The sequence below is a fragment of the Hemiscyllium ocellatum genome, chromosome 35, assembly GCF_020745735.1.
Source record: "Hemiscyllium ocellatum isolate sHemOce1 chromosome 35, sHemOce1.pat.X.cur, whole genome shotgun sequence".
Lineage (NCBI taxonomy): Eukaryota > Metazoa > Chordata > Chondrichthyes > Orectolobiformes > Hemiscylliidae > Hemiscyllium > Hemiscyllium ocellatum.
In genome coordinates this window covers 47,168,874-47,193,764 of record NC_083435.1, presented here as the reverse complement: position 1 = coordinate 47,193,764, position 24,891 = coordinate 47,168,874, and the positions used below count along the sequence as shown (strand labels likewise).

The 24,891-nt window shown below is 43.9% G+C and overlaps 1 protein-coding gene across 2 annotated transcripts in view; it reads right to left on the bottom strand.

Annotated features, from left to right (window-relative positions):
• Positions 1-1,413: 1,413 nt before the first annotated feature.
• Positions 1,414-24,891, bottom strand: part of LOC132832736 (protein phosphatase 1 regulatory subunit 1A-like) — a 62,451-nt gene continuing 38,973 nt past the window's right edge. Inside the window, exons 4-6 of one of the 2 annotated variants that reach the window (XM_060850856.1) lie at positions 11,255-11,318; positions 5,090-5,219; positions 1,414-1,747 (exon numbers count right to left, since the gene is read on the bottom strand). In XM_060850856.1, the coding sequence (XP_060706839.1) occupies positions 5,095-5,219; positions 11,255-11,318 (189 nt within the window). In that variant the 3' untranslated portion in view covers positions 1,414-1,747; positions 5,090-5,094. The remainder of the gene's footprint in view (positions 1,748-5,089; positions 5,220-11,254; positions 11,319-24,891) is intronic. The other variant, XM_060850858.1, reaches the window with a different exon arrangement.

Here is a 24,891-nt window from a genome sequence, read left to right as displayed (position 1 = left end):
GGTGGAGAGATAAGTGAGAGGAGGGTAGGGTAGGGTAGGGTAGGGTAGGGTGGGGTGGGGTGGGGAGAAAGTAGCATAGATTACAATAGGTGAGGGGGAGGGGATGAAGGTGATAGGTCAGGGAGGAGGGTGGAGTGGAGAGGTGGAAAAGAAGATAGGCAGGTAGGACGTGGTCATGGGGACAGTGCTGAGCTGTAAGTTTGGAACTGGGGTGAGGTGGGGGAAGGGGAAATGAGGAAACTGTTGAAGTCCACATTGATGCCCTGGGGTTGAAGTGTTCCGAGGCGGAAGATGAGGCATTCTTCCTCCAGGCAACTGGTGGTGAGGGAGCAGTGGTGAAGGAGGCCCAGAACCTCCATGTCCTTGGCAAAGTGGGAGGGAGAGTTGGAATGTTGGGCTGAAGGGCCTGCTTCCACACTGTAGGGATTCTATGATTTAAGAAATAGGTCTTTGTTAAAGTCAGGGGCTTGATGACAGGATTGAAAGGTGCTGAAGTTATAAACAGTAGGAAGGGTAGGGTGGGTGGGGTCAGCACTGGCAAAATGCACATTATGATGGAGATAGTGAAAAATCTTACAGCAGATTCCCAGTTGTCCAATCTGTTATGAAGGTGAAGGCAAAGTAGAGAGTGAATGCTGTTCTGAACTGAAAGGTTACAATCACCTGTGTGTATAACAAGATGGCAGTCCCAGAGTGTCCTAGAAAATTGAAAATATGTAACATTTGGCTTTGAAATGGATACCTGAGCTCTGGTTGCTGTTTTGACTACAATTCAAATTTAACTAATCAGTTGAAATTAGGCCCTAGAATATGAAAAGCAAACGAGTTTGAATTTACTGTTTTGCCAACATCAAACCAATGAGACGATCTGATGTTAATGGTCACTTTTGGAGTTAAAAAACAAATTGATGGGTTTTTTTAGTGGAATTTGGGAGATCTCTGTCACTCATATTTTAATAGATCATGAGGTGAGGCAAGCTTTTTGGGGTGTTTGGTTCAATTAACAGAGGTATTCACCTATGTGTCATAACATAACAATATCAGGATACAACATTGTCGAATGAACACTGCTTTTTTTTATGGTAAAGGGAGGAAAACCAAACTGAATCCTTCAGGGTTAATGTTTATGATCTTGTGTAGATATTAATTCAGTGGAGAATCTTGACAGCATTGTCGAAGAAATGCCCAGTGTATGTTTCAATATATTGAAGTTCAGAAACTGCTTTGCATGTATCATTTATTACTTTTTCATGAAATTGTCTGTCACTGAACATTGCTTCCCATGTCTAGTTGACCTTGAAGTGGACATTTCGGGCCACAGTACACTCTGAACCAAATTGATGTGATTTCGGTGTGGACCAGACTTGGTATGGACATTAGATTTCCTTTAATGACTGACAATTGAGAACGTGAGAAAGTGAATGTAATATTTATTATTATTGAGATTCATTTTTATTAACATTTTATTCATGTAACTTCAAGGTTTACTTAAGTTAAATTTCAAGTTTGAACACGTGACCCCAGAGCATTATCCTTGACAAATGGACAACACATCCGGTGGTAGTTCCACTCAAGAATTAACTCCTCGTGAAAAGTAAAGTATTAATACACATTGTTGATTGCATTGTCCTGTGAATCACCATTCAGGAAATTTATGGATCAAGTTGTCAGGTGATAGGGAACAAAGGCCATGTTGATAAGATTCGGAAGTTGAGAAAAAACTGTCGATCTCTGTCGAAGGTTCAGGCTGAAATCAAACAAAAATACAAAATAAAACTATTAGAACATTACAATCTGTTGTAACATCAACACAGAGAAAGCAAGAATGGGGGAAGGGTTGTAAAGTGATGAATATAATCGCGTACTGTAACCGCCTAAGATGCAGTTTAGACTAGCAGCAACTGAATATTATTATTTTCTCCAGTCCTGATCTGATATCCAGTGAATTGCAGGAATGCTTCCTGCCCTGCTGCGCTTTTCCAACAACACATTTTCAATTTTGTAAAGGACCTGGATGAGGCATAGAAGGGTGGATTACTACCTTTGCAAATGACACTAAAGTTGGTGGAGTTGTGGACACCGCAGAAGGACGTCGCAGATTACAAAGGGACATAGATAAGCTGCAGAGCTGGTCTGAGAGGTGGCAAATAGAGTTTAATGTGGAACAGTATAAGGTGATTCACTTTAGGAGGAGTAACAGGAATACAGAGTATTGTACTAATTGGAAGATTCTTGGCAGTGTGGACAAGCAGAGAGATCTCAGTGTCCATGTGCATAGATCCCTGCAAGTTGCCACCCGGGGTTAATAGGGTTGTAAAGAGGGTGTACAGTGTGCTAACTTTTATTGGTAGAGGGTTTGAGTTTTGCAGCCATGGGGTCATGTACCTGTACAAAATTCTGGCACGGCCACACTTGGAATATTGTGTACTGTTCTGGTTACCGCATTATAGGAAGGATGTGGAAGCATTGGAAACGCTGCAGAGGAGATTTACCAGGATGTTTTCTGGTATTGAGAGAAGGTTTTATGAGGAAAGGCTGAGGGACTTGAGGCTGTTTTTCTTCAAGAGAAGAAGGTTAAAAAGTGACTTAATAGAGGCATTCAAGATGGTCAGAGGATTAGATCGGGTGGACAATGAGAGTCTTTTTCCTCAGATGGTGATGGCTAGCACAAGGAGACATTGCTTTAAATTGATGGGTGATAGATATAGGACAGATGTCAGAGAGTAGTTGGGATGTGGAACGCAATGCTTGCAACAGTAGTAGACCAACTTTTTAACGGCATTTAAAAGGTCATTGGATAAACATTTGGATGATAATGGAATAGTATAGGCTAGATGCGCTTTAGATTGGTTTCACATGGTGGTGCAACGTCGAGGGCCAAAGGGCCTGTATTCAACTGTACTGTTCTATGTTTTGTGTTGTTTATGGGAGTATCTCAAATAGCAGTTGGTACGAGTCCAGGAGTAGCACATCCCTGCGAGAATGAAAGATAGGGATGGCAAGTTACATCAACTTTGTCAACCTGGGATGTTATGCCCTTGGTCAAAAAGAAAAAGGAAGCATATATAAAGTCCAGAAGGATGGGAACTGACAAAGCCCTTGAAGTATGTAAAGAACTTAAAGAAGGAATGAGAAGGACTAAAAGGGGTCATGAAAGGTCATGAGCTAATAGGATTAAGGAGAATCACAAGACTTCACATACATTGATAAAAAGCCATGATTTGGAGATGCCGGTGTGTTGGACTGGGGTGGACAAAGTTAAAAATCACACAACCCCAGGTTATAGTCCAACAGTTTATTTGGAAGCACACTAGCTTTCGGAGCGTTGCTCCTTACACAACCACCTGACGAAGGAGTGCTTCCAGATAAACCTGTTGGACTATAACCTGGTATTGTGTGATTTTTAACTTTATAAAACGCAAGAGGGTAGTCAGGGAAAGGAGAGTTGAATTTCTCAGCCAAATTCCTATTAAAAAGGTGTGCATCTTAAAAGGTTTTAACTTAGATAAGTTCCCGGGCCCTATGGGATCGATCCCAGAATATTGAGGGAGGCAAGAGAACAAATTGCTAATGAATTTGACTTGTGTCTTTGTATGCTTTTGGCCAAAGGTGAGGTCCCAGAGGACTGGAAAATGGCCAACAGTGACGGACTGCTTAAGATGGGTAGCAGTGATAATCCTGGAAATTATAGTCCTGTGAAATTATTGAAAAAGCGACAAGATCTATATGTATTTCAAAGTAAATGCGGGTAGCACAGTGGCACAGTGGTTAGCACTGCTGCCTCACAGTGCCAGAAACCTGGGTTCAATTCCCACCTTGGGCGATTGTCTGTATGGAATTTGCACATTCTCCCTGTTTCTCTGGTTTCCTCCCACAGTCCAAAAATATGTAGGTTAAGCAAATGGGTCTGGGTGGGATGCGCTTCGGTGGGTTGGTGTGGACTTGTTGGGCCAAAGGGCCTGTTTCCACACTTAAGTAATCTAATCTAAATGGATTTATGGGCGATAGACAGCATGGGATTGTGCAGGGAAGGTCATGCCTCACTAAATTGTTTGAACATTTTGAGGAGGTGATGAAGATGATTGATGAGGGTAAAGTGGTTGAAGTTGTCTACATGGTCTTCAGTAAAGCCTTTGACAAGGTCCCTCCTGGCAGACTGGTACTAAAAGTGAACTCACGTGGTATCAGGAGTGAGCTGGCAAGGTGGATACAGAACTGGCTTAGTCAGAGGAGACAGGCAGTAGCGGTGGAAGGATGCATGATGGATTGGAGGGTTGTGATTATTGGTGTTCCACAGGGATCAGTGCTGGGAGATGTGCTGTTCGTGGTCTACATAAATGATAGTAAGCTATACTGAAGCTTTGTAGAACTTTAGTTAAGCTATACTTAGAATAATGTGGACAATTCTGGTCACCACACTAGCAAAAGGTTGTGGATGCTTTGGAGAGGGTACAGAAAAGGTTTGCCAGGTTGTTGCCTGGTATTGGGGAAAATGGTTGGATAGACTAGGCTTGTTTTCACTGGAATGCAAGAGGTTGAAGGGCGACCTGATAGATGTTTATAAGGTTGTGAATGGCTTAGATAGAGTGGAAAGCATGAGGTTTTTTTTCCCAGGGTGGAGGAGTCAATTACTAGGGGACATGGGTTCAAGGTGCGGGGGAGTTTAAAGTAGATGTGCAAGGCAGGTTTTTCACTCAAAAGTGGGTGAGTGCCTGGAACGCGGTACCAGAGAAGGTGGGGGAAGAAGACACAATAGCAGCATTCAAGAAGCACCTGGACAAGTGCACGAATAGGAAGGGAATCGAGGGCTATGGATCCTATGAATGAAGACAGTTTTCGTATGGAAGGACAAGATGTGGTGGCACAGGCTTGGAGGGCTGAATGGCCTGTTTCTGTAATGTATTGTCCTTATTGTACATTAACTGATTTGTCGCCTAGCAATCTATCAACATGCTAGAGAGCTATTTCATTTGATGGTATATAAAACAAAATTATTCTCGTGTTTCTACCCCCTCTGTAGTGAAGTGCCTCTACCATTCTATTGAGTGGCTATCCATGGGAACAGCATATGGGAAAACCACTCACTAACCAGGTTCAAGTAGCATCTTGTTTTCTTTGCAAGCTCAAGGAATTTTCACCATGAGGACACTCTGCACTCTGATTCCCACGACAGCCTTCCGAGTCTGGTTCATCATCGCTAGGTTCTGATTCTCGGATTTCTTCAAAGATGCAGAAGGAACACATTAACACAGTCAGACGACAGGCCTGGAGAAAGTGAGGGCTGCAGATGCTGGAGAGTCAGAGACAAAAAGCGTAGCACTGGAAAACGCACAGCAGGTCAGGCAGCATCCGAGGAGCAGGAGAGTCGAGGTTTCGGGCATCGCCCCTTCATCAGGAATGTAGGTGGGAGGGAGGGTGGACAGGTGGGTCAGGTCAAGAGGGCGGTGCCGAGTTGGAGGGTTGGACCTGGTATCAGGTGGAGTGTGGGGAGATTTGGAAACTGTTGTAGTCAATGTTGATGCTGTGTGATTGAAGGGTCCTGAGGCAGAAGGTGAGGTGGTCTTCCTCCAGTCAGTGGGTAGCTTTGATTTGGCGGTGGGGAAGGCCCAGGTTTCGCATGTCCTTTGGGGAGTGGGACGGGAAGTTGAAGTGGTTGGCCACAGGGTAGTGTGGTCAGTTGGTGCGTGCAGACCAGAGAACCATACTGCAAGTTGGCGCTCGATCTCCCCGATGTAGAGTAGACCACATCAAAAGGGACAGATGCAGTAAATGAAATGGGAGGATGTGCAGGAAAATCTCTGCTAGATTTGAAATGATCCTTTTGGACTTTGGACAGATGTGATGTGGGAGGTTTGGGCACAGGTTTTGCATCTTGTGTGGCGGCAGGGGAAGAGGATAAGAGTGTATAGGGTGGATTAATGGGGGGCATGGACCTAACAAGGGAGCTGCAAAGGGAATAATCTCTGCGGAATGCAGATAGGGGTGGGGAGGGAAATATATTTTTTGTGGTGGGGTCTGACTGCAAGGGCAAAAATGGTGGAGGATAATGCACTGCATCTGGAGATTCATCTGGATGGAATGTGAGGGTCGGGGTTTCTAATCTTGTTGCGATTGGGGATGGGGGGCAGTAATGCAGGTAGTGGAGGAGATGCGGCGGAAGGCATTGCAGACAAAAATAGCAGAGGATTAGCCAATCCTCTGTGATACAGCATATCACATGTCATTATTCAGGCCTGAATCACTAAGAAGTGAACTGAATAAAGTTAAGTAGTTTTGACCTTGGACCTGGATTAACAATAAGCTTTCAACTGGAGAATTTGAATTCAAATTTCTCAGACACTAGTCTCAGCAATATCCTCACAATTCCAGCAACCACTGGGTGGCACAGTGGTTAGCACTACTGCCTCACACCACCAGAGACCCAGGTTCAATTCCAGCCTTGGGCATCTATCTGTGTGGCGATTGCACATTCTCCCTGTGTCTGTGTGGGTTTCCTCTAGGTGCTCTGGTTTCCTCCCACAGTCCAAATAGATGTGCAGGTTAGGTGAATTGGCCATGCTAAATTGCCCATAGTGTGAGGTGCATTAATCAGAGGGAAATGTGCCTAATCCAGTTCAGCTATGTGAAATGTATATAAGATGCTGGCTGAACATATTACAAATAATAATAACTTCATTTTCTTTCTCCATTTTAAATTCAATTGTCTAGTTAAAATGTTAATGAAGTAGCTAACTCAGCTTTCTCAGGGGTAGTTTGAACCTTGAAAAGGGCCTCAATTGATGGAGATAACTCTTGAAGCTTAACTAATAAGAGTCATCTCAGCTCTGTATAAGGGAGGACCTGTTGAAAGAGCACACTCAGGAAGCTTCGCCTGCACAGGAAGGAGAGATCACATCGGGAGTGAGAGACAGTACAGCTCAAGTGAATATATCATTCAGGGATTTTGGAGGCAGGGTGAGAATTCTGTGCAGAGGGGCAGAGGTGCTCTGTTTGCTTTTTTGGCTCAGAGTTATAAACTTAGTTATATACTGAAAAAAAAGAGGCGTTTTTAACGAAAACAAATTAAGAACTAAGTAATTTAAATTGAAGTACAGGGCTAGATGATGTACTGTACCTGCATAAAGAGAGCTGGTGGACCCCATTGAGGTTCACATTGACCACATCGACAGCAAGTGTTAGTCAATTGAGAACTCCTGCTCAGGGCTGATAAGCTGGAGTCTGAGCTTTGAACACTGCAACACAGCAAGGGGAGGGAGATTGACCGGGATGCTATGTTTCAGGGGCAGCCACACTCCCTTGGATTAACTACTTTGATTGAGTCAGTCATCAGGGAAAGCAGGATGTGGGGCAGGTCGAGGGACTCACAAGGTAGCACTGAAACAGCCTCAGTCCTTGAACTTGTCTGACAGGTTTGAGATATTTCTCACTGTTTGGATGAAACTTTGGGTGGGTATGGGCCAGGCGCAAGCAGGTGGGACTAATTTAATTTGGGATTATGGTTGGCATAGACTGATTGGACCAAAGGGTCTTTTTCTGTGCTGAATGAATTCATAAGAAGATGAACAAACTGATCATAGTATCATGGTACAAGGAGCCATTCAAGAGGGAATGAGAAAAGAGAAATGTAGATCCAATCGAGGATAGTATAGTCAGGGGGAAGAGATTCAGTTCTCTGTCACCAGTATTAAGTGTCCCAAGTTGCTCAGCATCCGGGCTGCATGGTGGCTCAGTGGTTAGCACTGCTGCCTCACGGACCCAGGTTCAATTCCCGCCACATTCTCCCCGTGCGGTTTGCTCCGGTTTCCTCCCACGGTCCAAAGATGTGCAAGATAGGTGAATTGGCCATGCTAAATTGCCTGTAGTGTTAGGTGGATTAGTCAGGGGTAAATAGAGGGGGGTGGATTGCTCTTCAGAGGGTCGGTGTGGACTTGTTGGGCTGAAGGGCCTGTCTCGACACTGTTGGGAATCTAATCTAATCAGAATATTTTATTTGGGGAGCAAACAAAATTGGAGTGGGGGAAAGATCAAATTATCGTGGTCCAGCAATATAGGAAGGAAGAGGAAAGAGGTTTTGTTGGGGGAATATGAGCAGCTAGGAACTAAATTTTGAAAAACTAAAAATAATGATAACCTCTGGATTACTGCCTGAGCCATGAGCTGATTAGCATATAGTGAATGAGGTTAAAGAGGTAAAGGTGTGGCTCAATGACTGGTGTGGGAGAAATGGGTTTGAATTCATACAACATTGGCACTCATAGTAGGGAGTGAAGGAGCTGTTTTTTGAGATGGGCTCGACCTTAATCATGCTGGGACAAATAACCTGGTGAATCACATTACCAGGAGATAGTGAGGACTGCAGATACTGGAGATCAGATTCGAGAATGTGGTGCTGGAAAAGCACAGCAGGTCAGGCAGCATCCGAGGAGCAGGAGAATCAACATTTTGGGCATAAACCCTTCATAAGGAATGAGGCTTGTGGGTCGGGGGGGCTGGGAGATAAATGGGGGGAAAGGAGCTGAGAATACAATAGGTAGATGAAGGTGGTGGTGAAGATGATTGGTCGGAGAGGAGAGTGGAGCAGATAGATGGGAAAGATGATGGACGCGTCAAGACAGCCACGCTGAGTTGGAGATTTGGGACTGGGACAAAGTGGGGGGAGGGGAAATGAGGAAACTGGTAAAATCCGCACTAATCCTGTGTGGTCAAAGGGTCCCATGGCAGAAGATATGGGGTTCTTTCTCTTGACATTGGGCGGTTAGGGTTTGGTGATGCAGGAGGCCCACGACCTGCATGTCCTTGGTGGAATGGGAGGGGGTGTTGAAGGGTTCAGCCATGGGGCGGTGGGGTTGGTTGGTGCGGGTGTCCCAGAGATGCTCTCTGAGATGATCCGTAAGTTGGCGTCCTGTCTCCCCAATGTAGAGGAGACCACATCAAGTGCAATGGGGTGCGGTAGGGGACATTTGTGGAAGTACAAGTGAATTTCTGTCCGATGTGGAAGGATCCTTTGGTGCCCTGGACGGATGTGAGGGGGAGGGGTGTGGGCGCAGGTTTTGCACTTCCTGCAGTGGCAGGGCAAGGTGCAGGGAGTGGGGTGTGGGCTGGTGGGGGTGGGGGTGGATTTAATAAGAGGGTCACAGAGGGAATGGTCTCTCTGAAACGCTGATAGGGATGGGGTGGCAAATATCTCCCTCATGGTGGGGTTTGTTCATAGGTAGCAGAAGAAGGGAGGATGATGCAATGTATACGGAGGTTGGTGGGGTGGAAGGTGTGGACCTTGTTGCAGTCGGAGGGGTAGAGTTCAAGGGCAAAAGTGTGGGAAGTGGAGGAGATGCAATGGAGGGCATCATCGATCACATGGGAGGGGAATTTGAAAAAGGAGGCCATCTGGGATGTTCTATGATGGAATTGGTCTTGGGACCAGAAGCTAGAGGAATTGGGAATAAGTGATGGCGTTTTTACAGGATTCAGGGTGGGAGGAGGTGTAGTCCAGGTAGCTGTGAGAGTCCGTGGATTTGTAGTAGATGTCCGTGGTCAGTCAGTCGCCAGAAATGGAGATGGTGAGGTCCAGGAGGGTAGGGTGGGGGGGTGTCCGAGATGGCCCAGGTGAGTTTGAGGTCCAGGTAAGAGGCATGAATGAAATTGATAAACTGTTTAACTTCCACGTGGGAGCATGAGGTAGTGCCGATACAGTCACTGATGTACCGGAGGAGCAGGTGGGGGATGGTCCCAGTGCAGCTGTGGATGATGGACAGTTCCATGTGCCCGACAAAGAGACAGGCATAGCTGGCACTCATGTGGGTGCCCATGGCTATCCCTTTGGTTTGGAGGAAGTGGGAGGATTCGAAGGTGAAGTTGTTGAGGGTCAGGGCTAGCTCAGCCAAGCAGATGAGGGTGTCAGTGGAACGGTGCTGGTTGGGATGGTGTGAAAGGAAGAAACAGAGCACTTGGAAGCCTTTGCCATGGTGGATCGATGTGTACAGGGTCTCTATGTCCATGGTGAAGATAAGGCGTAGGAGGTCAGGGAAACAGAAGTCTTGGAGGAGGTGAGGGGCATGAGTGATGTCCCGACTGACGGTGAGAAATTCCTGGACTAAGGGGGACAGGTCAGTGGCCGGGGTGAAATCCCGAAGTCAATCACATTACTAGTACAGTGATTTAAACTAAATAGGTCGCGGGATGTGGTTAAGTTGCATGGACAATTATGGACAAAGTTAAAGGTGAAGGAAGGCTAAGAAAAAGTTATTAATGGCTCCAGAACAACTCAAAGGACAACAGAGTCTGGAAGGAGTGAGAAATCTAACTTGAGGCACAGCAGATAAGGAGACAACTGTGAGAAGGAAGGGCGGTCAACGCAGGACTGAGGACGGTGTACTTAATGCACACAAGATATGACACAAGGTAAATGAGCTTGTCGCGCAGACTGAAATTGGCTGAAATGATGTTGTGGGCATCATCCAATGTTTAGAGGCTGAAGGGTGATCTATTTAAACTGACAGAATACTGAGAGACCTGGATACTGGAGAAGATGTTTGTAGGACAGAGTGTAGGGACAACCCTTTGGAACAAAGATGAGGAGAAATTTCTTCAACTTGAGATGGATCAGTCTGTGGAACTCATTGCTGTGGAGAGTGTGGAGGACAAATCACTGAGTGTTTGAAGACAGAGATAAACAGATACTTGATTAGTTAGGGACTCAATGGTTATGGGATGAGGCAGGAGAATGAAGTTGAGAAACACGTCGGCCATTATCGAATGGTGGAGCAGACTCAATGGATCTAACAGCCTATTCCTACACCTAAGGTCTTAAGGTCTTATGTGTTTTTCTTCAATTTTGTTTTAGTGTGAAGGAGGTCACCATGCCTTCTTTGTAGCGCTATCGAACATCAGTCCAATCAGCACAATCTCTTCTTATAGGACTGTCCTGCTATCAGTGGAAGATATCTGCTAACATTAATTACATATCTTATATTAAAATACTATCCCATGATATTGATACAAAATTACATACAGTACCTTAAAGTCGGTCTAAGCCAGTTCCTCCAAATTTGAGGCAAAATCTCATTACGCCCGCACTCAAATCCTCTTGCAAGAAAGGCCAACAATGCATTAGCCTTCCTAACTCATTGCAAAACAAATGCTTTTCACACAAAAAAAACCTCATATATACCAAACCTATCTCCCTCAGTAAAATTCCATCCACATACTTTGATGCTTCTGCACCCCTTGGTTCAATACCAATCCCTTGTTGACAGACCTGTCATAGTGTCGGATATGGGGAAACTCCTTCGTTTTTCTTTATGGGAGGACACTTTGGAAGGCTGCAAAGAAAAGGGAAAATCATTTAGCTTTAGTGAAATCAATTTGGCATGTGTAATTGTTACAATTTGATTTGGTTAGTTTCCAAGTTTAGTTCTGAGTCCGGTATTGCTCAATTCTACATAACACTAACAGTTTGAAGGAACCTTAAATTAATTAAGTAACAGAGCACAATGAAGTTAAAAACTCATATCACATCCACTTAAAACCACACCTTTTTGTAAACACAGCTGATCTCCTCAAATCTTTCATTCAAATTTAGTGTTTGGGGATAGAGGGATGGTCAATTACTGAGTAACAGCTGCTTTGTTATTTCCATTATTTGACCCAGAGTGAAATGTCTATAAATTATTTCACTAATCTTCCACTTTTTTATTGGGACATAGAAATCAGGCAGTCAGCTTCTGAACATTTAAGTGACTCTTGGATAGGCTCATGAAAGATAGTATAATGAAGGGTATGTCTGATCTTAGGGTCTGATCCTAGAGTAGGATAAAAGGTCAGCACAACGTTGAGGGCTGAAGGGCCTGTACTTTGCTGTACTGTTATATGTTCTATGTCCATATAATACGACAAGAAAAGATAATACAATGAGCAAAAGGAATAATAAATTGTTTACTTGTATAAGGTTTTGATGTGGACAAGAATATTATGTCCAGATACATCAATGGTTAGGAATAAATTTAGACCAAAGAATAAATGCTGACATCGCAGAATGGCACAAAAGCACACAATCATATGGTTAATACATAGGAAGCACGCTTCAGCACTGATTACTGAATGGGGTGCACATCCACACAGTAACCACAGTGACTGTTGAAATACATGCACACTGATCCAAGTGAGTGCATGCCATCACCCTAATGACAGTTAACAATACATTGACCATATTGAGTGGCATTAATTGAAGCACAGGACACACACAGGCATGCCTGAACATACTGACAATGGTTACAGAGAATAATGTACTTAGCCTCACACTAATGAATAGTAAATAACAGATGCACACAGATTGCAAGGAAACAAAAGAGGATAAAACTGAGGGAATCAAATTTAAAACTGCAACTACTGGAAAGAAGAAACCAAAACAGAAATTGAGGCAAAGACTCAACCAGTTTGGCAGCATCTGTGCAGAGAAAGCAGAGCTAACAGGGTGGCACAGTGACTCAGTGGTTAGCACTGCTGCCTCACAGCACCAGGGTCCCAGGTTCGATTCCATCTTCGGGCAACTGTCTGTATGGAATTTGCAAATTCTCCCTTTGCCTGCCTGTGTTTCCTCCCACAGTCCAAAGTTGTGCAGGGTCACCTGAATTGGCCATGCTAAATTGCCCACAGTGTCAGGTGCATTAGTCAGAGGGAAATGGGTCTGGGCGGATAACTCTACAGATGGTCAGTGTGGACTGGTTGGGATGAAGGGCAAGGATGAAGGTGCATTTGAGATGAAGAAAGTGGGAGAATGGAATAGAGACTTTACAGAAAGCAGTGTGTGAGGATGTATAGTGAAGGTAACTGAAAGCGTTGATAGGTCTGTAGTGGATATTGTTGGCCAGCCTATCCCCAGAAATGGAAACACAGGTGTCAAGGAAGAGAAGTGTATTCAATGATGGACCAGGTGAAGGTGAGAGCAGGGTGGAAACTTAAAAGTGAAATTCCAGAGGACAGAAGGAAACAGCACCAATGATGTAACTGACGTACTGGAGAAAGAATTGGTCTGGAACAAGGAATATTCAATGTAACCAACAAGGACACAGGCAGATGCCAATACCAAAGGCCACACCTTTGACCTGAAGAAAGTAGGAGGAGTTTATGGAGAGTTCTTCAAAGAAAGGATGAGCTCAGCCAGGTGGAGGAGAGTGGTGGTGGATCGAGATCATTCAGATAGTTTTCGTTAGGAAGAAGCAGAGTGCACTGAGACAAGTAAAGGGATTGCATGTCTCCGGTAAAGAGGTGGCTGGAGCCTGCAAACTACAAATATTGAAACTGGTGTAAAGTATCAGAAGAACCATTGATCTATGTAGTTAGGGACTGGACAAGGGAAGAAAACATCGAGTCGAGTTGAAAGAGGTGGGGTAGGAGCAAGCAGAAACAGGCCTGCCTGGGCAATCCTGTTTATCGACTTTGAGAGTAGAAGGTGGCTGTGCAGTGTAGGGGGTGTATGAGCTTGGAGGGGAGATCACTTATGAAATGAGATGAGTGACCGCTGTGGACACAATAGCATGTGTTCAACAGTGGGGTCATGTACAAGAAGAGAGGAGGAGGTGTCTGAGAATTAGCATTTCACCTCTAGAATGTACAGATCAGTATGCCAGACAACAACAACACCATCTTCTCAGCAGGCTTGATTACAAAGTCGGGGATGGATTGGATGAGTTCAAATCAGCAAGTATGGCAGAGAAATTAAAGTGACCAAGTGAGCAAATAGCTTAACTTAGACAAATGTGAGTTGCTGCTTTTCGGTAAGGGAAATCTGGGCAGGGCACTTACACTAAATGGTAAGGTTCAGGGGAGTGTTACCAAACAAAGAGACCTTGCCATGCAGGTTCATAGTTACTTGTAAGTTGAGTTGCAGGCAAAAAAAAGTGAAGAAGGATTTGATGTGGCTTGCCTTTATTGGTCAGAGCACTGAGTATTAGAATTGGGTGCCATGTTGCAGCTGTATAAGACATTGTTTCGGCTACTTTTGAATACTGTTTAATTCTGGTCTCCCGATTAAAGAAACAATAATGTGAAGTTTGAAAGGGTTCAGAATATAGTGGTTAGGATTTAGCACTTCCACCGCCGCGGCCCGGGTTTGATTCCCGTTCAGAGAATGCTGCTTTGCTAGATTATATTCATTAATGTATTAGGGCGACTCAGTGGTTAGCACTGCTGCCTCACAGCACCAGGGACCCGGGTTCAATTCCCGCCTCAGGCAACTGTCTGTGTGGAGTTTGCAGATTCTCCCTGTGTCTGCGTGGGTTTCCTTCGGGTTTCCTACAGTTTCCTCCTACAATCCAAAAATGTGCAGGTCAGGTGAATTGGCCATGCTAAATTGCCTGTAATGTAAGGTGCATTAATCAGAGGGGAATGGGTCTGGATGGGTTACTCTTCAGAGGGTTGGTGTGGACTTGTTGGGCCGAAGGGCCTGCTTCCACACTGTCGGGAATCTAATCTAAAATCTAATCAATTTACAAGGATGTTGCCAGCATTGCAGTGTTTGAGCAATAGGGAGAGGCCAAACAGGCTGGGGCTATTTTCCCTGGAATGTCGGAGGCTGAGGGTTGATCTTCAAAGGGGTTTAATAAACCCATAAGGGGCATGGATAAGCCTCTTCCTCAGGGTAGGGAGTCCCAAACTAAAGGGCTTAGGTTTAACATGACAGGGGAAAGGTATTAAAGGGACAACCATTTCACACAGAAACTGGTGGGGGGGTGTATGGAATGAGATGCCAGAGGAGATGGTGGAGACCAGCACAGTTACAACATTTAATAGGCATCTGAATGGGAATACGAATAAGTAAGTGTTTAGGAGAAGGAATGGAGTCAGACAGAAGGAGGAATTTTCCAGTGGTACATGGGTATCACTAAGTTGTTGCATCTTGCAGCCCTTCATGCCTGAAAGGAAAGCATTATACACTTAATGGTAATGTCCTAGGGACTGTTGGTGAACAAAGAGACCTTGGAGTGCAGGATCATAGCTCCTTGAAAGTGGAGTCTCAGGTAGATAGGATAATGAAGAAAGCATTTGGCATGCTTTCCTTTATTGGTCATAATTTGAGTACTCAGAAGGACGTTGTGAAATTTGAAAAAATTTACAAGGATATTGATGGGGTTGGAGGATTTGGGCTATAGGGAGAGGTTGAACAGGCTGGGGCTGTTTTCCTTCGAAAGTCAGAGGCTGAGGGGTGACCTTATAGAGGTTTGTAAGATCATGGGGGGCACGGATAAGATAAATAGACAAAGTCTTTTTCCTGAGGTGGGGGAGTCCAGAACTAGAGGGCACAGGTTTAGGGTGAGAAAGGAAAGATATCAAAGAGACTTAATGGGGCAACATTTTCATGCAGAGGGTGGTACGTGTATGGAATGAGCTGCCAGAGGAAGTGATGGAGGCTGGTACATTACAACATTTAAAAGGCATTTGGATTGGTATATGAATAGGAAGGGTGTGGAGGGATATGGGCCGGTGCTGGCAGGTGGGACAAGATTGGGTTGAGATATCTGGTCGGCATGGACAGGTTGGACCAAAGGGTCTGTTTCCGTGCTGTATATTTCTATGACTCTATTTTTGAGCCAGTGGATAAAGTGGAACTGGAGGGCACTACCTAACACACGCAAACACACTGAGAGAGACACTGATCACAGTGATTAACATTCTCATTCATTTATTAGTGAGTAACACAGTAAGTAAGCAACTAGTAATTATAGGATATTCACACACTGACTACACTAATGATCACAATAGATAAACACAAACTGATCACAGTGAGTACCACATTCACACATTGATCATAGTAACACACTCAGCAATCACAGTAAATAAGACTGTGGGCGGCACGGTGGCACAGTGGTTAGCACTGCTGCCTCACAGCACCTGAGACCCGGGTTCAATTCCCGACTCAGGTGACTGACTGTGTGGAGTTTGCACGTTCTCCCCGTGTCTGCGTGGGTTTCCTCCGGGTGCTCCGGTTTCCTCCCACAGTCCAAAGATGTGCGGGTCAGGTGAATTGGCCATGCTAAATTGCCCGTAGTGTTAGGTAAGGGGTAAATGTAGGGGTATGGGTGGGTTTCGCTTCGGCGGGTCGGTGTGGACTTGTTGGGCCGAAGGGCCTGTTTCCACACTGTAAGTCTAATCTAAAAAAAAAGACACACCTACTGGCCACAATGTGTAGCACACTTGTCCATGGACTACACTGAGTTACACACACACACACACACACACACCCTTATAACAGGGTGTGACACACTAACTCACAGATCAGAAACACTGACAAAAAGAAGACATTCACAAATTTACTAAAGTAACAAACTCAAAAAATGATCACAGTGAGTATCAGAATCAAAAACTGTTTACAGGAAGTAGAATGGTACTAGAGGATTAGAAGCACAGTGGCTCAGTGGTTAGCACTGCTGCCTCACAGCACCATGGTCCCAGGATCGATTCCAGCCTTGGGTGACTGTCTGTGTGGAGTTTGCACACTCTCCCTGTGGGTTTCCTCCCACAGTCACAAAGATGTGCAGACCAGATGAATTGGCCGTGCTAAACTGCCCATAGTGTTAGGTACATTAGTCAGAGGGAAATGGGTCTCGGTGGGTTACTCTTCGGGGGGTCGATGTGGACTTGTTGGGCATTAGGATCTGTTTCCACTCTGTAGGGAATCTAATCTAATCTAAAACTCAATATGACACTGTAATTCAAAAAGGGAGGGAGGCAAGAAATAGATCATAGGAGAAAGTGAGGACTGCAGATGCTGGAGATCAGAGCTGAAAAATGTGTTGCTGGAAAAGCGCAGCAGGTCAGGCAGCATCCAAGGAGCAGGAGAGTCGACGTTTTGGGCACAAGCCCTTCTTTCCTGACCTGCTGCACTTTTCATAGAATCATAGCTATGGAAGTTACTTTTCACAGAATCCCTACAGTGGTGGAAGCAGCCATTCAGCCCACTGAGTTCACATTGGCCCTCACAGCAGCATCCACTCTCAATCCCATAAACCAGTGTCCCTCATTGGCTAATACACTGACCATGGACAATTTAGCATGGCCAACCCAACAAACTAGAACGTCTTTGGATTGTGGAAGGAATTCACACAGATAGTCATCCAAGGTGAAAATTGAACCTAGGTCCCTGGTGCTGCGAGGCTTAATGAGTACTTTGCATCAAAATTCACCAAGGAGAGGGATATGACAAATGTTGAGGTTAGGGATAGATGTTTGATTACTCAAGGTCAAGTCAGCATAAGAAAGGAGGAAGTGTTGGGTAGTCTAAAAGGCATTAAGGTGGAAAAGGCCCCAGGCCCAGATGGGATCTATGCCAGGATACTGAGGGAAGCAACGCGGAAATAGCTGGGGCCTTAACAGATATCTTTGCAGCATCCTTGAACATAGGTGAGGTGCCGGAGAATTGCTAATGTTATCCCCTTGTCTAAGAAGGGTTGCAGGGATAATCCAGGTAATTATAGACCAATGAGCCTGGTGTCAGTGGTAGGGAAACTGCTAGAGAAGATATTGAGGGACAGAATCGATTCCCATTTGGAAGACAATGGGCTTAACGGTGACAGGCAGCATAGTTTTGTGCAGGGAACTTACCAACTTAATAGAATTCTTTGAGGAAGTGACAAAGTTGATTGATGAGGGAAAAGCTACAGATATCATTTGCATGGACTTCAGTAAGGTGTTAGGTAAGTTCCCCATGTAATGCTGATGGAGAAACTGGAGATGCATGGGGTCCAGAGTGTACTAGTTAGATGGATAGAGAACTGGCTGGGCAACAGAAGACAGAGAATAATAGTGGAAGGGAGTTTCTCAAAATGGTGAACTGTGACCAGTGATGTTCCACAGGGACCCATGTTGGGACCACTGTTGTTTTTTATATACAGAACTGATCTGGAGGAAGGTATAGGTGGTCTGATTAGCAAGTCTGCAGATGACATGAAGATTAGTGAATGACAGAGAGTGAAGGGGACTGTCAGAGAATATAGCAGATTATAGATAAATTGGAGAGTTGGGCAGAGAGATAGCAGATGGAGTTCAATCCAGGCAAATGAGAGGTGATGCATTTTGGAAGATCCAAAAGTGAACTCCCGAACAACCTCGATTATCTGAACAGCAATAATCAGAATGTTGGATTATCGAAACAAGATCTCAAGGTCCTGTAAAACATTACATCAAAGAGGTGTTACCAACACTGGTGCGATGGTCGCGTCTTTTCTTCACAATGATTAAAAGTGAATTTGAATTATCTGTACTGAAGAACACATGAAAATGCTGGCAAACACAAAGAAACACAAGCACCTCAAGCAACAGTGATTGAATTTTTTGTAACGTAAGCGTTAGTTACACAGCCCTTTTCTAAAGTAAGTGTTTTATTCCCTTCACTTTACTGGGCCGTTCATAAAAAAAAGGCAGAGAAAGTAAATGCATGAGCAAGGCGGGGCTTCTGTCTTTCTACCGTGACATTGAGTTCAGTGAAAACTGACAAATGTTCTTGTGATTTTAGAAACTGTTCAGGACCTTATTTAATGCTTGGATTCCCATATTTATGTGACAGTGAGGGTTTAGTCCTTCTCAGTTTAACCAGACTTGTGAAACATGCTCGTCGCAGCTTGGAATGTTGCTCTACTAATATTTTCTGCCGCTAAAATACCAAGACACTTCTGAACAATAAAAGATAAAAACCTGCAATTTGCAGAATTCAAAGAGTACTTCGTTTGAATAGCAGACTCATCAAAATTATAGATTTAAACAAACTCTCTGGTAGAGCACAGCATTAGATCATCAAATCTCCTCCAGATATACAGAGTGCTTAAGGAATATTTGAGGATTTGGCCTCCACCTCAATGAATTTTATTTACATTAAAAGTGATTTTATTTGTAAAATATCATGAATTTTTAAGGAATATCCAGTATTTGTACACATTTTATCAACTGAATGAAATAAAAACTCCCTAAACATGCTTTTTTACGTTTTACATTCAGTATGGCTTCTTGGTATATGATCAGATCAGTTACCCAAACAAAATACTCCCCGCCTGTCTCGTTCGGATAATTGAGGCTGTTCTGTAGATGGTAAATGGAAAAGCACTGGGGAAAATTGATGTACAGGGAGATCTGGGTGTTCAGGTCCATTATACCCTGAAGGTCACAATGCAGATCATTCATCAAATGGGGTATTGAGTACAAGAGTTGGCAGGTCATGTTGCAGTTGTATAGGACTTTGGTTCAGCCACATTTGGAATACTGTGTACAATTGTGGTCGCCACATTACCAAAAGGATGTGGATGCTTTGGAGAGGGTGCACATGAGGTTCACCAGGATGGTGCCTAGTATGGAGGGTGCTAACTATGAGGAGAGGTTGACAGGGGTGATAGAAAAAAATGTTTTCCCAGAGTCAGGGACTCAATTATTAGGGGTCACAAGTTCAAGGTGAGAGAGGAAACGTTTAAGAGACGTGCATATTGCCAGCGGAGGTAGCATCATTTAAGATGTATCTAGACAGAAACATGAATGGGCAGGGAGCAGAGGGATATAGGCCCTTTGAATATAGGTGGCAGGTTTAGATAGAAGATCTGGATTGGCACAGGCTTGGAGGGCTGAAGGGCCTGTTCCTATGCTGTAATTTACTTTGTTCTTTGTTTTTTGAGGTAGCAGTGCTAACCACTGTGCTACCTTGATAAAGACATTGTCAAATACGCAAAGAGAAAATAAAAATACTTATGGTAAACAAGAAGAAATATTGGAACAGAAATCCTGTCAAAGAGAAGAGCAGAACTTCTTCAAGACAAACATACCTGAAAGAAGTTAAAGATCACACAACTCCAGGTTAGAGTCCACCAGGTTTATTTGGAAGCACTAGCTTTTGAGGCACTGTCTCTTCATCAGGTGGTTGTGAAACAGAACCATAACACACAGAATGTACAGCAAAAGGGTTACAGTGTCAAGGAGATGTGATGATATATTAAACAAATATCAATTATGTCTTTCAGCATTTAGAATGGGATATGCTAGTTTCGCTTCTTTAATGTGTAAATCCCAGAACTCCCTTTAAATTACATTCTCAAGATATCTTCAGCTTTTCTAACAATAGGTGCCGTCTCAGCTCAGACAACGCCTTAAAGGTGCGACGTTAAAGTCTGTCTGTGTCCCAATGTTGAGTCAGACTGGTTCTCTTTCTAAAGTGGGACTCACAGAATCTTACATGGATGTATGCAGTTTTTGAGCAAATTAAATTTAATTCTGCAAATACAATTTTTTTTATATGTGTGCACGTGCAGGAGGCACAGCGTGAGTGTGTGCATGTGAGTGCACACATGTGGGTGTCCGGGCATGGAAGAGTGTGTGTATGTGTGTGTAAGCTTGGTCAAGTACGTGTGGGAATGTGAACAAAGGAAATTTACAGCCCAGGGACAGGCCCTTTGGCCCTCCAAGCCTGAGCCGATCCAAATGTACTGTCTAAACCTGTTGGTCAATTCCTAAGCATCTGTATTCCTCTGCTCCCCACCTACTCATGCATCTTAAATGAATCTACCGTGCCTGCCTCTACCACCTCTGTGGTCCAGATGCCCACCACCCTCTGTGTGAAGTACTTGCCACGTGTATCCCCCTTAAACTTTCCACCTCTCACCTTGAAAGCATGATCTCTCGTTATTGAATCCTTCACCCTGGGAAGAAGCTTGTCTCTACTCACCCTTCATGATTTTGTAAACTTCAATCATGTCCTCCCTCAATCTTCTTTTTTCTACTGAAAATAAACCTAACCTACTCAACCTCTCTTCACAGCAACATCTTTGTGATGAGATATAAGCCTGTGACAGGGTACCTGCATGGGTGTGAGCATGCTAAACGCCTTCTTCAAAGTTCTTTTGTACCATCCTATATACTTCAAGGGCTTCGTCAGTTCCCATCCCACTAGATCTTACATAGGCTTCCTTTTCCTTTCTGACCAAGGTCATAACATCCCTGGTCATCCAAGATTCATGGAACTTGCGATACCCACCCTTCATTCTCGCAGGAATGTGCCGCTCCTGAACTGTTATCAACAGCTGCTTGAATTTCTCCCACATGTCCCATGTAGATTTACCCTCAAGCACTCACCTCCAATCAAAATTCTCCAGTTCCTGTTTAATATTGTGGTTGCTTGCGTTTCCTCAATTTAAAACCTTCGCCTGAGGACTGCTGTTATCCCAATCCATGAGCATCTTAAAACCCATGGTATTATGGTCACTACTTCCAAAACGCTCCACCGCTTAAATTTCATTCACCAGGCTGGCTCATTTCCCAAAACCAGGTCCAGTATAATCCCTTCCTTGATTGGACTGCTTATATAATGCGTCAAGAATCTCTCCTAACCGGTGCTTACAAATCCCTATGATTCGGTCTCACAGTGCTCCGTCTCCCATGGGACAATTTAAGTACAGGTGCGAAAAGCTCTCTTGGATGCACTTTACAAATTCCCCTAATTCACCTAATTCTTTCACACTGATGTAATCCCAGTTAATGTTAACAAAGTTGAAATCCCTGACAGCAATAACCATGTCTATCTACATATCTGCTCCTTTATCTTCTATTGACTATTGGAAGGCTGATAGTATATTCCAAACAAACTGATTTTTTTTTAAATTCTCACTTGAAGAGCCTTCTAGGACATCTCCCTCATTGCAGCAACGATGGTCGCCTTTATTGATTATGTGATGGCATCACCTCTCTTATGCCCTACCCGTGACCACACTTGAAATGTCTATACTCTGGAATGTTGACCTGCCAGTCCTGCCCTTCTTTCAACCACATCTCAATTGCTGCAACAGTATCATCTCCCCTCAAGCTGATCATTACACTCAGTTATTCAGCCTTACCAGTCCAACTCCTTGAATTCAAAAAGATACAATTTCACTTTCCTGTTTTCCCAAGTGCCTATTATGTCCCATGTTTTCTTGTTCTGATGGATTTCCTTATTCTCCAAATTCCTGTTGTACGACCTCATTTCTTTGTTTGTTTCACATGTCATCTGTGCAGACATGTAGCACAACTATTGCTGACTCACCCTCCCCTTCAGAATGTCCTGAAGCACTCTGAGACAGCCCTGAACCTGGAACTAGGGAGGCATAATGCCATTCTTTTTTGCAGCCACAGAGCCATCTGTCAGTTTCCCTTACAAATGAGTCCCTAAAAAGTAAAGTTGTCCCAGTCTTTTATCCTCCCCTCCTATGTAGCAGGGAGAACTCTGGTGCTAAACACTTGGCTGTTATAGCCTTCCCCTGAGAATTCAACCCCAACAGTATCCAATACTATTACGGTTTGAAAAAAAGATGGCCACAGGGAAATCCTGCACTTCCGGTCCATACCTGCTCATTCTCCTGATGGTCACCCGAAGCCTTTCTGCCTGTGTAGCTCTTCCTTGAGATATGATCAGCTCATTAATTGTCCTGTCCATGACATCCTCAGTGTCATGAATGCCCCTAAGATCCTTTGGTTAGATGGGCTGATCATGGCAGATGGAAGAGACACTGATAAACATGGCGTTGTGCACTTATAACAAGACAAGGGAGTGCTCATTGAATGAAGGACACCAGAAAGCTCAGAACAACATATGGATTAAAGGTACTTGTCCACAAGTCCCTGGAGCCAGTCGGAGAGTTCAATAGGTTAATCAAGAAAACATATGGGGCACTTTCCTTTATCATCTGTCCCATAGATAATCAGAGCAGAGTGGAGCTGCACAGGATTTTGGTTATGCCATAGCTGGAGTACTGTGCGCATTTTTGTTCACCATGCTATTGGTACAACATGATTGTACCGAATGGGTGCAGAGGAGATTCACCAGGAGGTTGCCCAGCTTGGAGCCATTTACCTATAAGTGAGACTGGGTAAGCTAAGTGAAGAAGGATCTACTCCAGTTATGTAGTTGAAGTAGTAGTTGCAGTGGTCATAATTTTAATGTGAAAGGTGAGAAGTTTAGAGATGATTTGAGTTTTCTTTCATCGAGAGAATGATGGGAATCTAGAATATATATCACGGCAGAAATCCTCACAACCTGTCAAAATAAATGCTTGCATGGGAACACTTGAAAAGTCAACCCATTCAAGGCTAATGACTAAGTGCTGGAAAGTGGGACTCATGTAGATTTAGAGTTTTTTGTGTGTGATTGCAGTCTTGATTGGCCAAAGAGGTTCTTCTGCAGTGTATGAACACATTCAGACAATGATCACAGGAACATACTGTGACAATGAGTTGCATGTACACAGGTATTGCTGTAAAGTAAAAGCTACACTTCGAAATTGGGTTCTCCCAAACAAATTGGTTGATATATTGCCATTCATAATGCCTCTAGTAATCATAGATAGAGTCAATAGCCAGAGATTTTTCCCCAGGGCAGGATTGACTGATATGAGGAGTCATAGTTTGAAGATATTAGGAGGAAGGTATAAAGGAGACGTCAGAGGTAGGTTCTTTACGCAGATAGTTGTGAATGCATGGAATGCGTTGCCAGCTGTGGTAGTGGAAGCAGCGTTCATTAGGAATATTTAAGTGACTGCTGGACAGTGAGTTGAGCGACATGTAGGTTAAGTTATTATATTTTATGTTAGGCTTAAACCTCAGCACAACATCGTGGGCCAAAGGGCCTGTTCTGCGCTGTACTTTTCTATGTTCTATGTAATGTAAACACAGAATGAACCTAATTCACACTCAGATCTTCCAAGGCCAAATTATTGGAAGCACATTCAAATTGATTAGCCTAAGGAATCTCATATTTTCATATTTGCGAAAATTGACATTTTTAGCAGCTGTACACAGTGAGAAAGGCACAGTGACTGTCTACTACAATGCTAGTCCTCAAGCACACATTGATAATAGTGATGTGCTCAAGCCTCAGTTCACAAAGTGAGAGTCCAACACCAACGCAAAGTTCATTTTGCGGAGGTCATACTCAATCACCGATTTAATTGAAAGGCTCACAATTCAGCAAATATTACAGCAAAGATCTCCCCTCAAACTGATTACACTGAATGGCTCACATTCATGAAATACCACAGTGATGGACCTTCCTTAAAGGTCTGACAGCAGAGAGTGTCATAAATCACAGACTGAACACAATGAGATACTCACTAATGTATTTATCATAGTGAGTAACTCATATTCACTGCAATACATTCAAGGATGCACAAAAGCTTTAAGCACGGTGATGGACTCATATACATGACCATCACTGTCAGAGAGTCCCAAATGCCTGTACAAAACATTGAGGGTCTCACAGGTACAAAGAGTTCTGTTGAGCCGCCATTACACTGAATGCATTCAAACACATATGCACACACATTTAGCAGCTGGTCAGTGTGGGCACTGACAAAGCCAATAATCAACAAGAACCACTCACATACTGAATAATTTGAGATGAAATCTCACGTTCTGATGATCATTAATGAGTCCCATGTAAACAGCAGTGATCACAGGCACTCGTTGGCACAAATCATCAAAGCGCAAATTTGGAGGTCACAACCACCTGAGGAAGGAGCATTGCTCCGAAAGCTAGTGCTTCCAATTAAACCTGTTGGACTATAACCTGGTGTTGTGTGATTTTTAACATCAAAGTGAAGGTCTCTTGCTCACAACTGACCACAGTGAAGGATTAAAATTCAACACAATGAGGGGAGTGAAAGTGACATTGATTACATTTAATAATACATGCTTCCTCAAGGATGCCAGTGGGGAAAGAACAAATATTAACTATGCAAAGGAAATGTAGTTGTACATGCATCACACTGAAGGACTTAGTCTGAAATAATGTTTTTCATGAGGGAGTTGCGGTCACCTATGTGATACACGGAAGTATTACCTTCACATCTATGTCCTATGGACACAAATCTATAAGGTGCACTGACTAAAAGATGG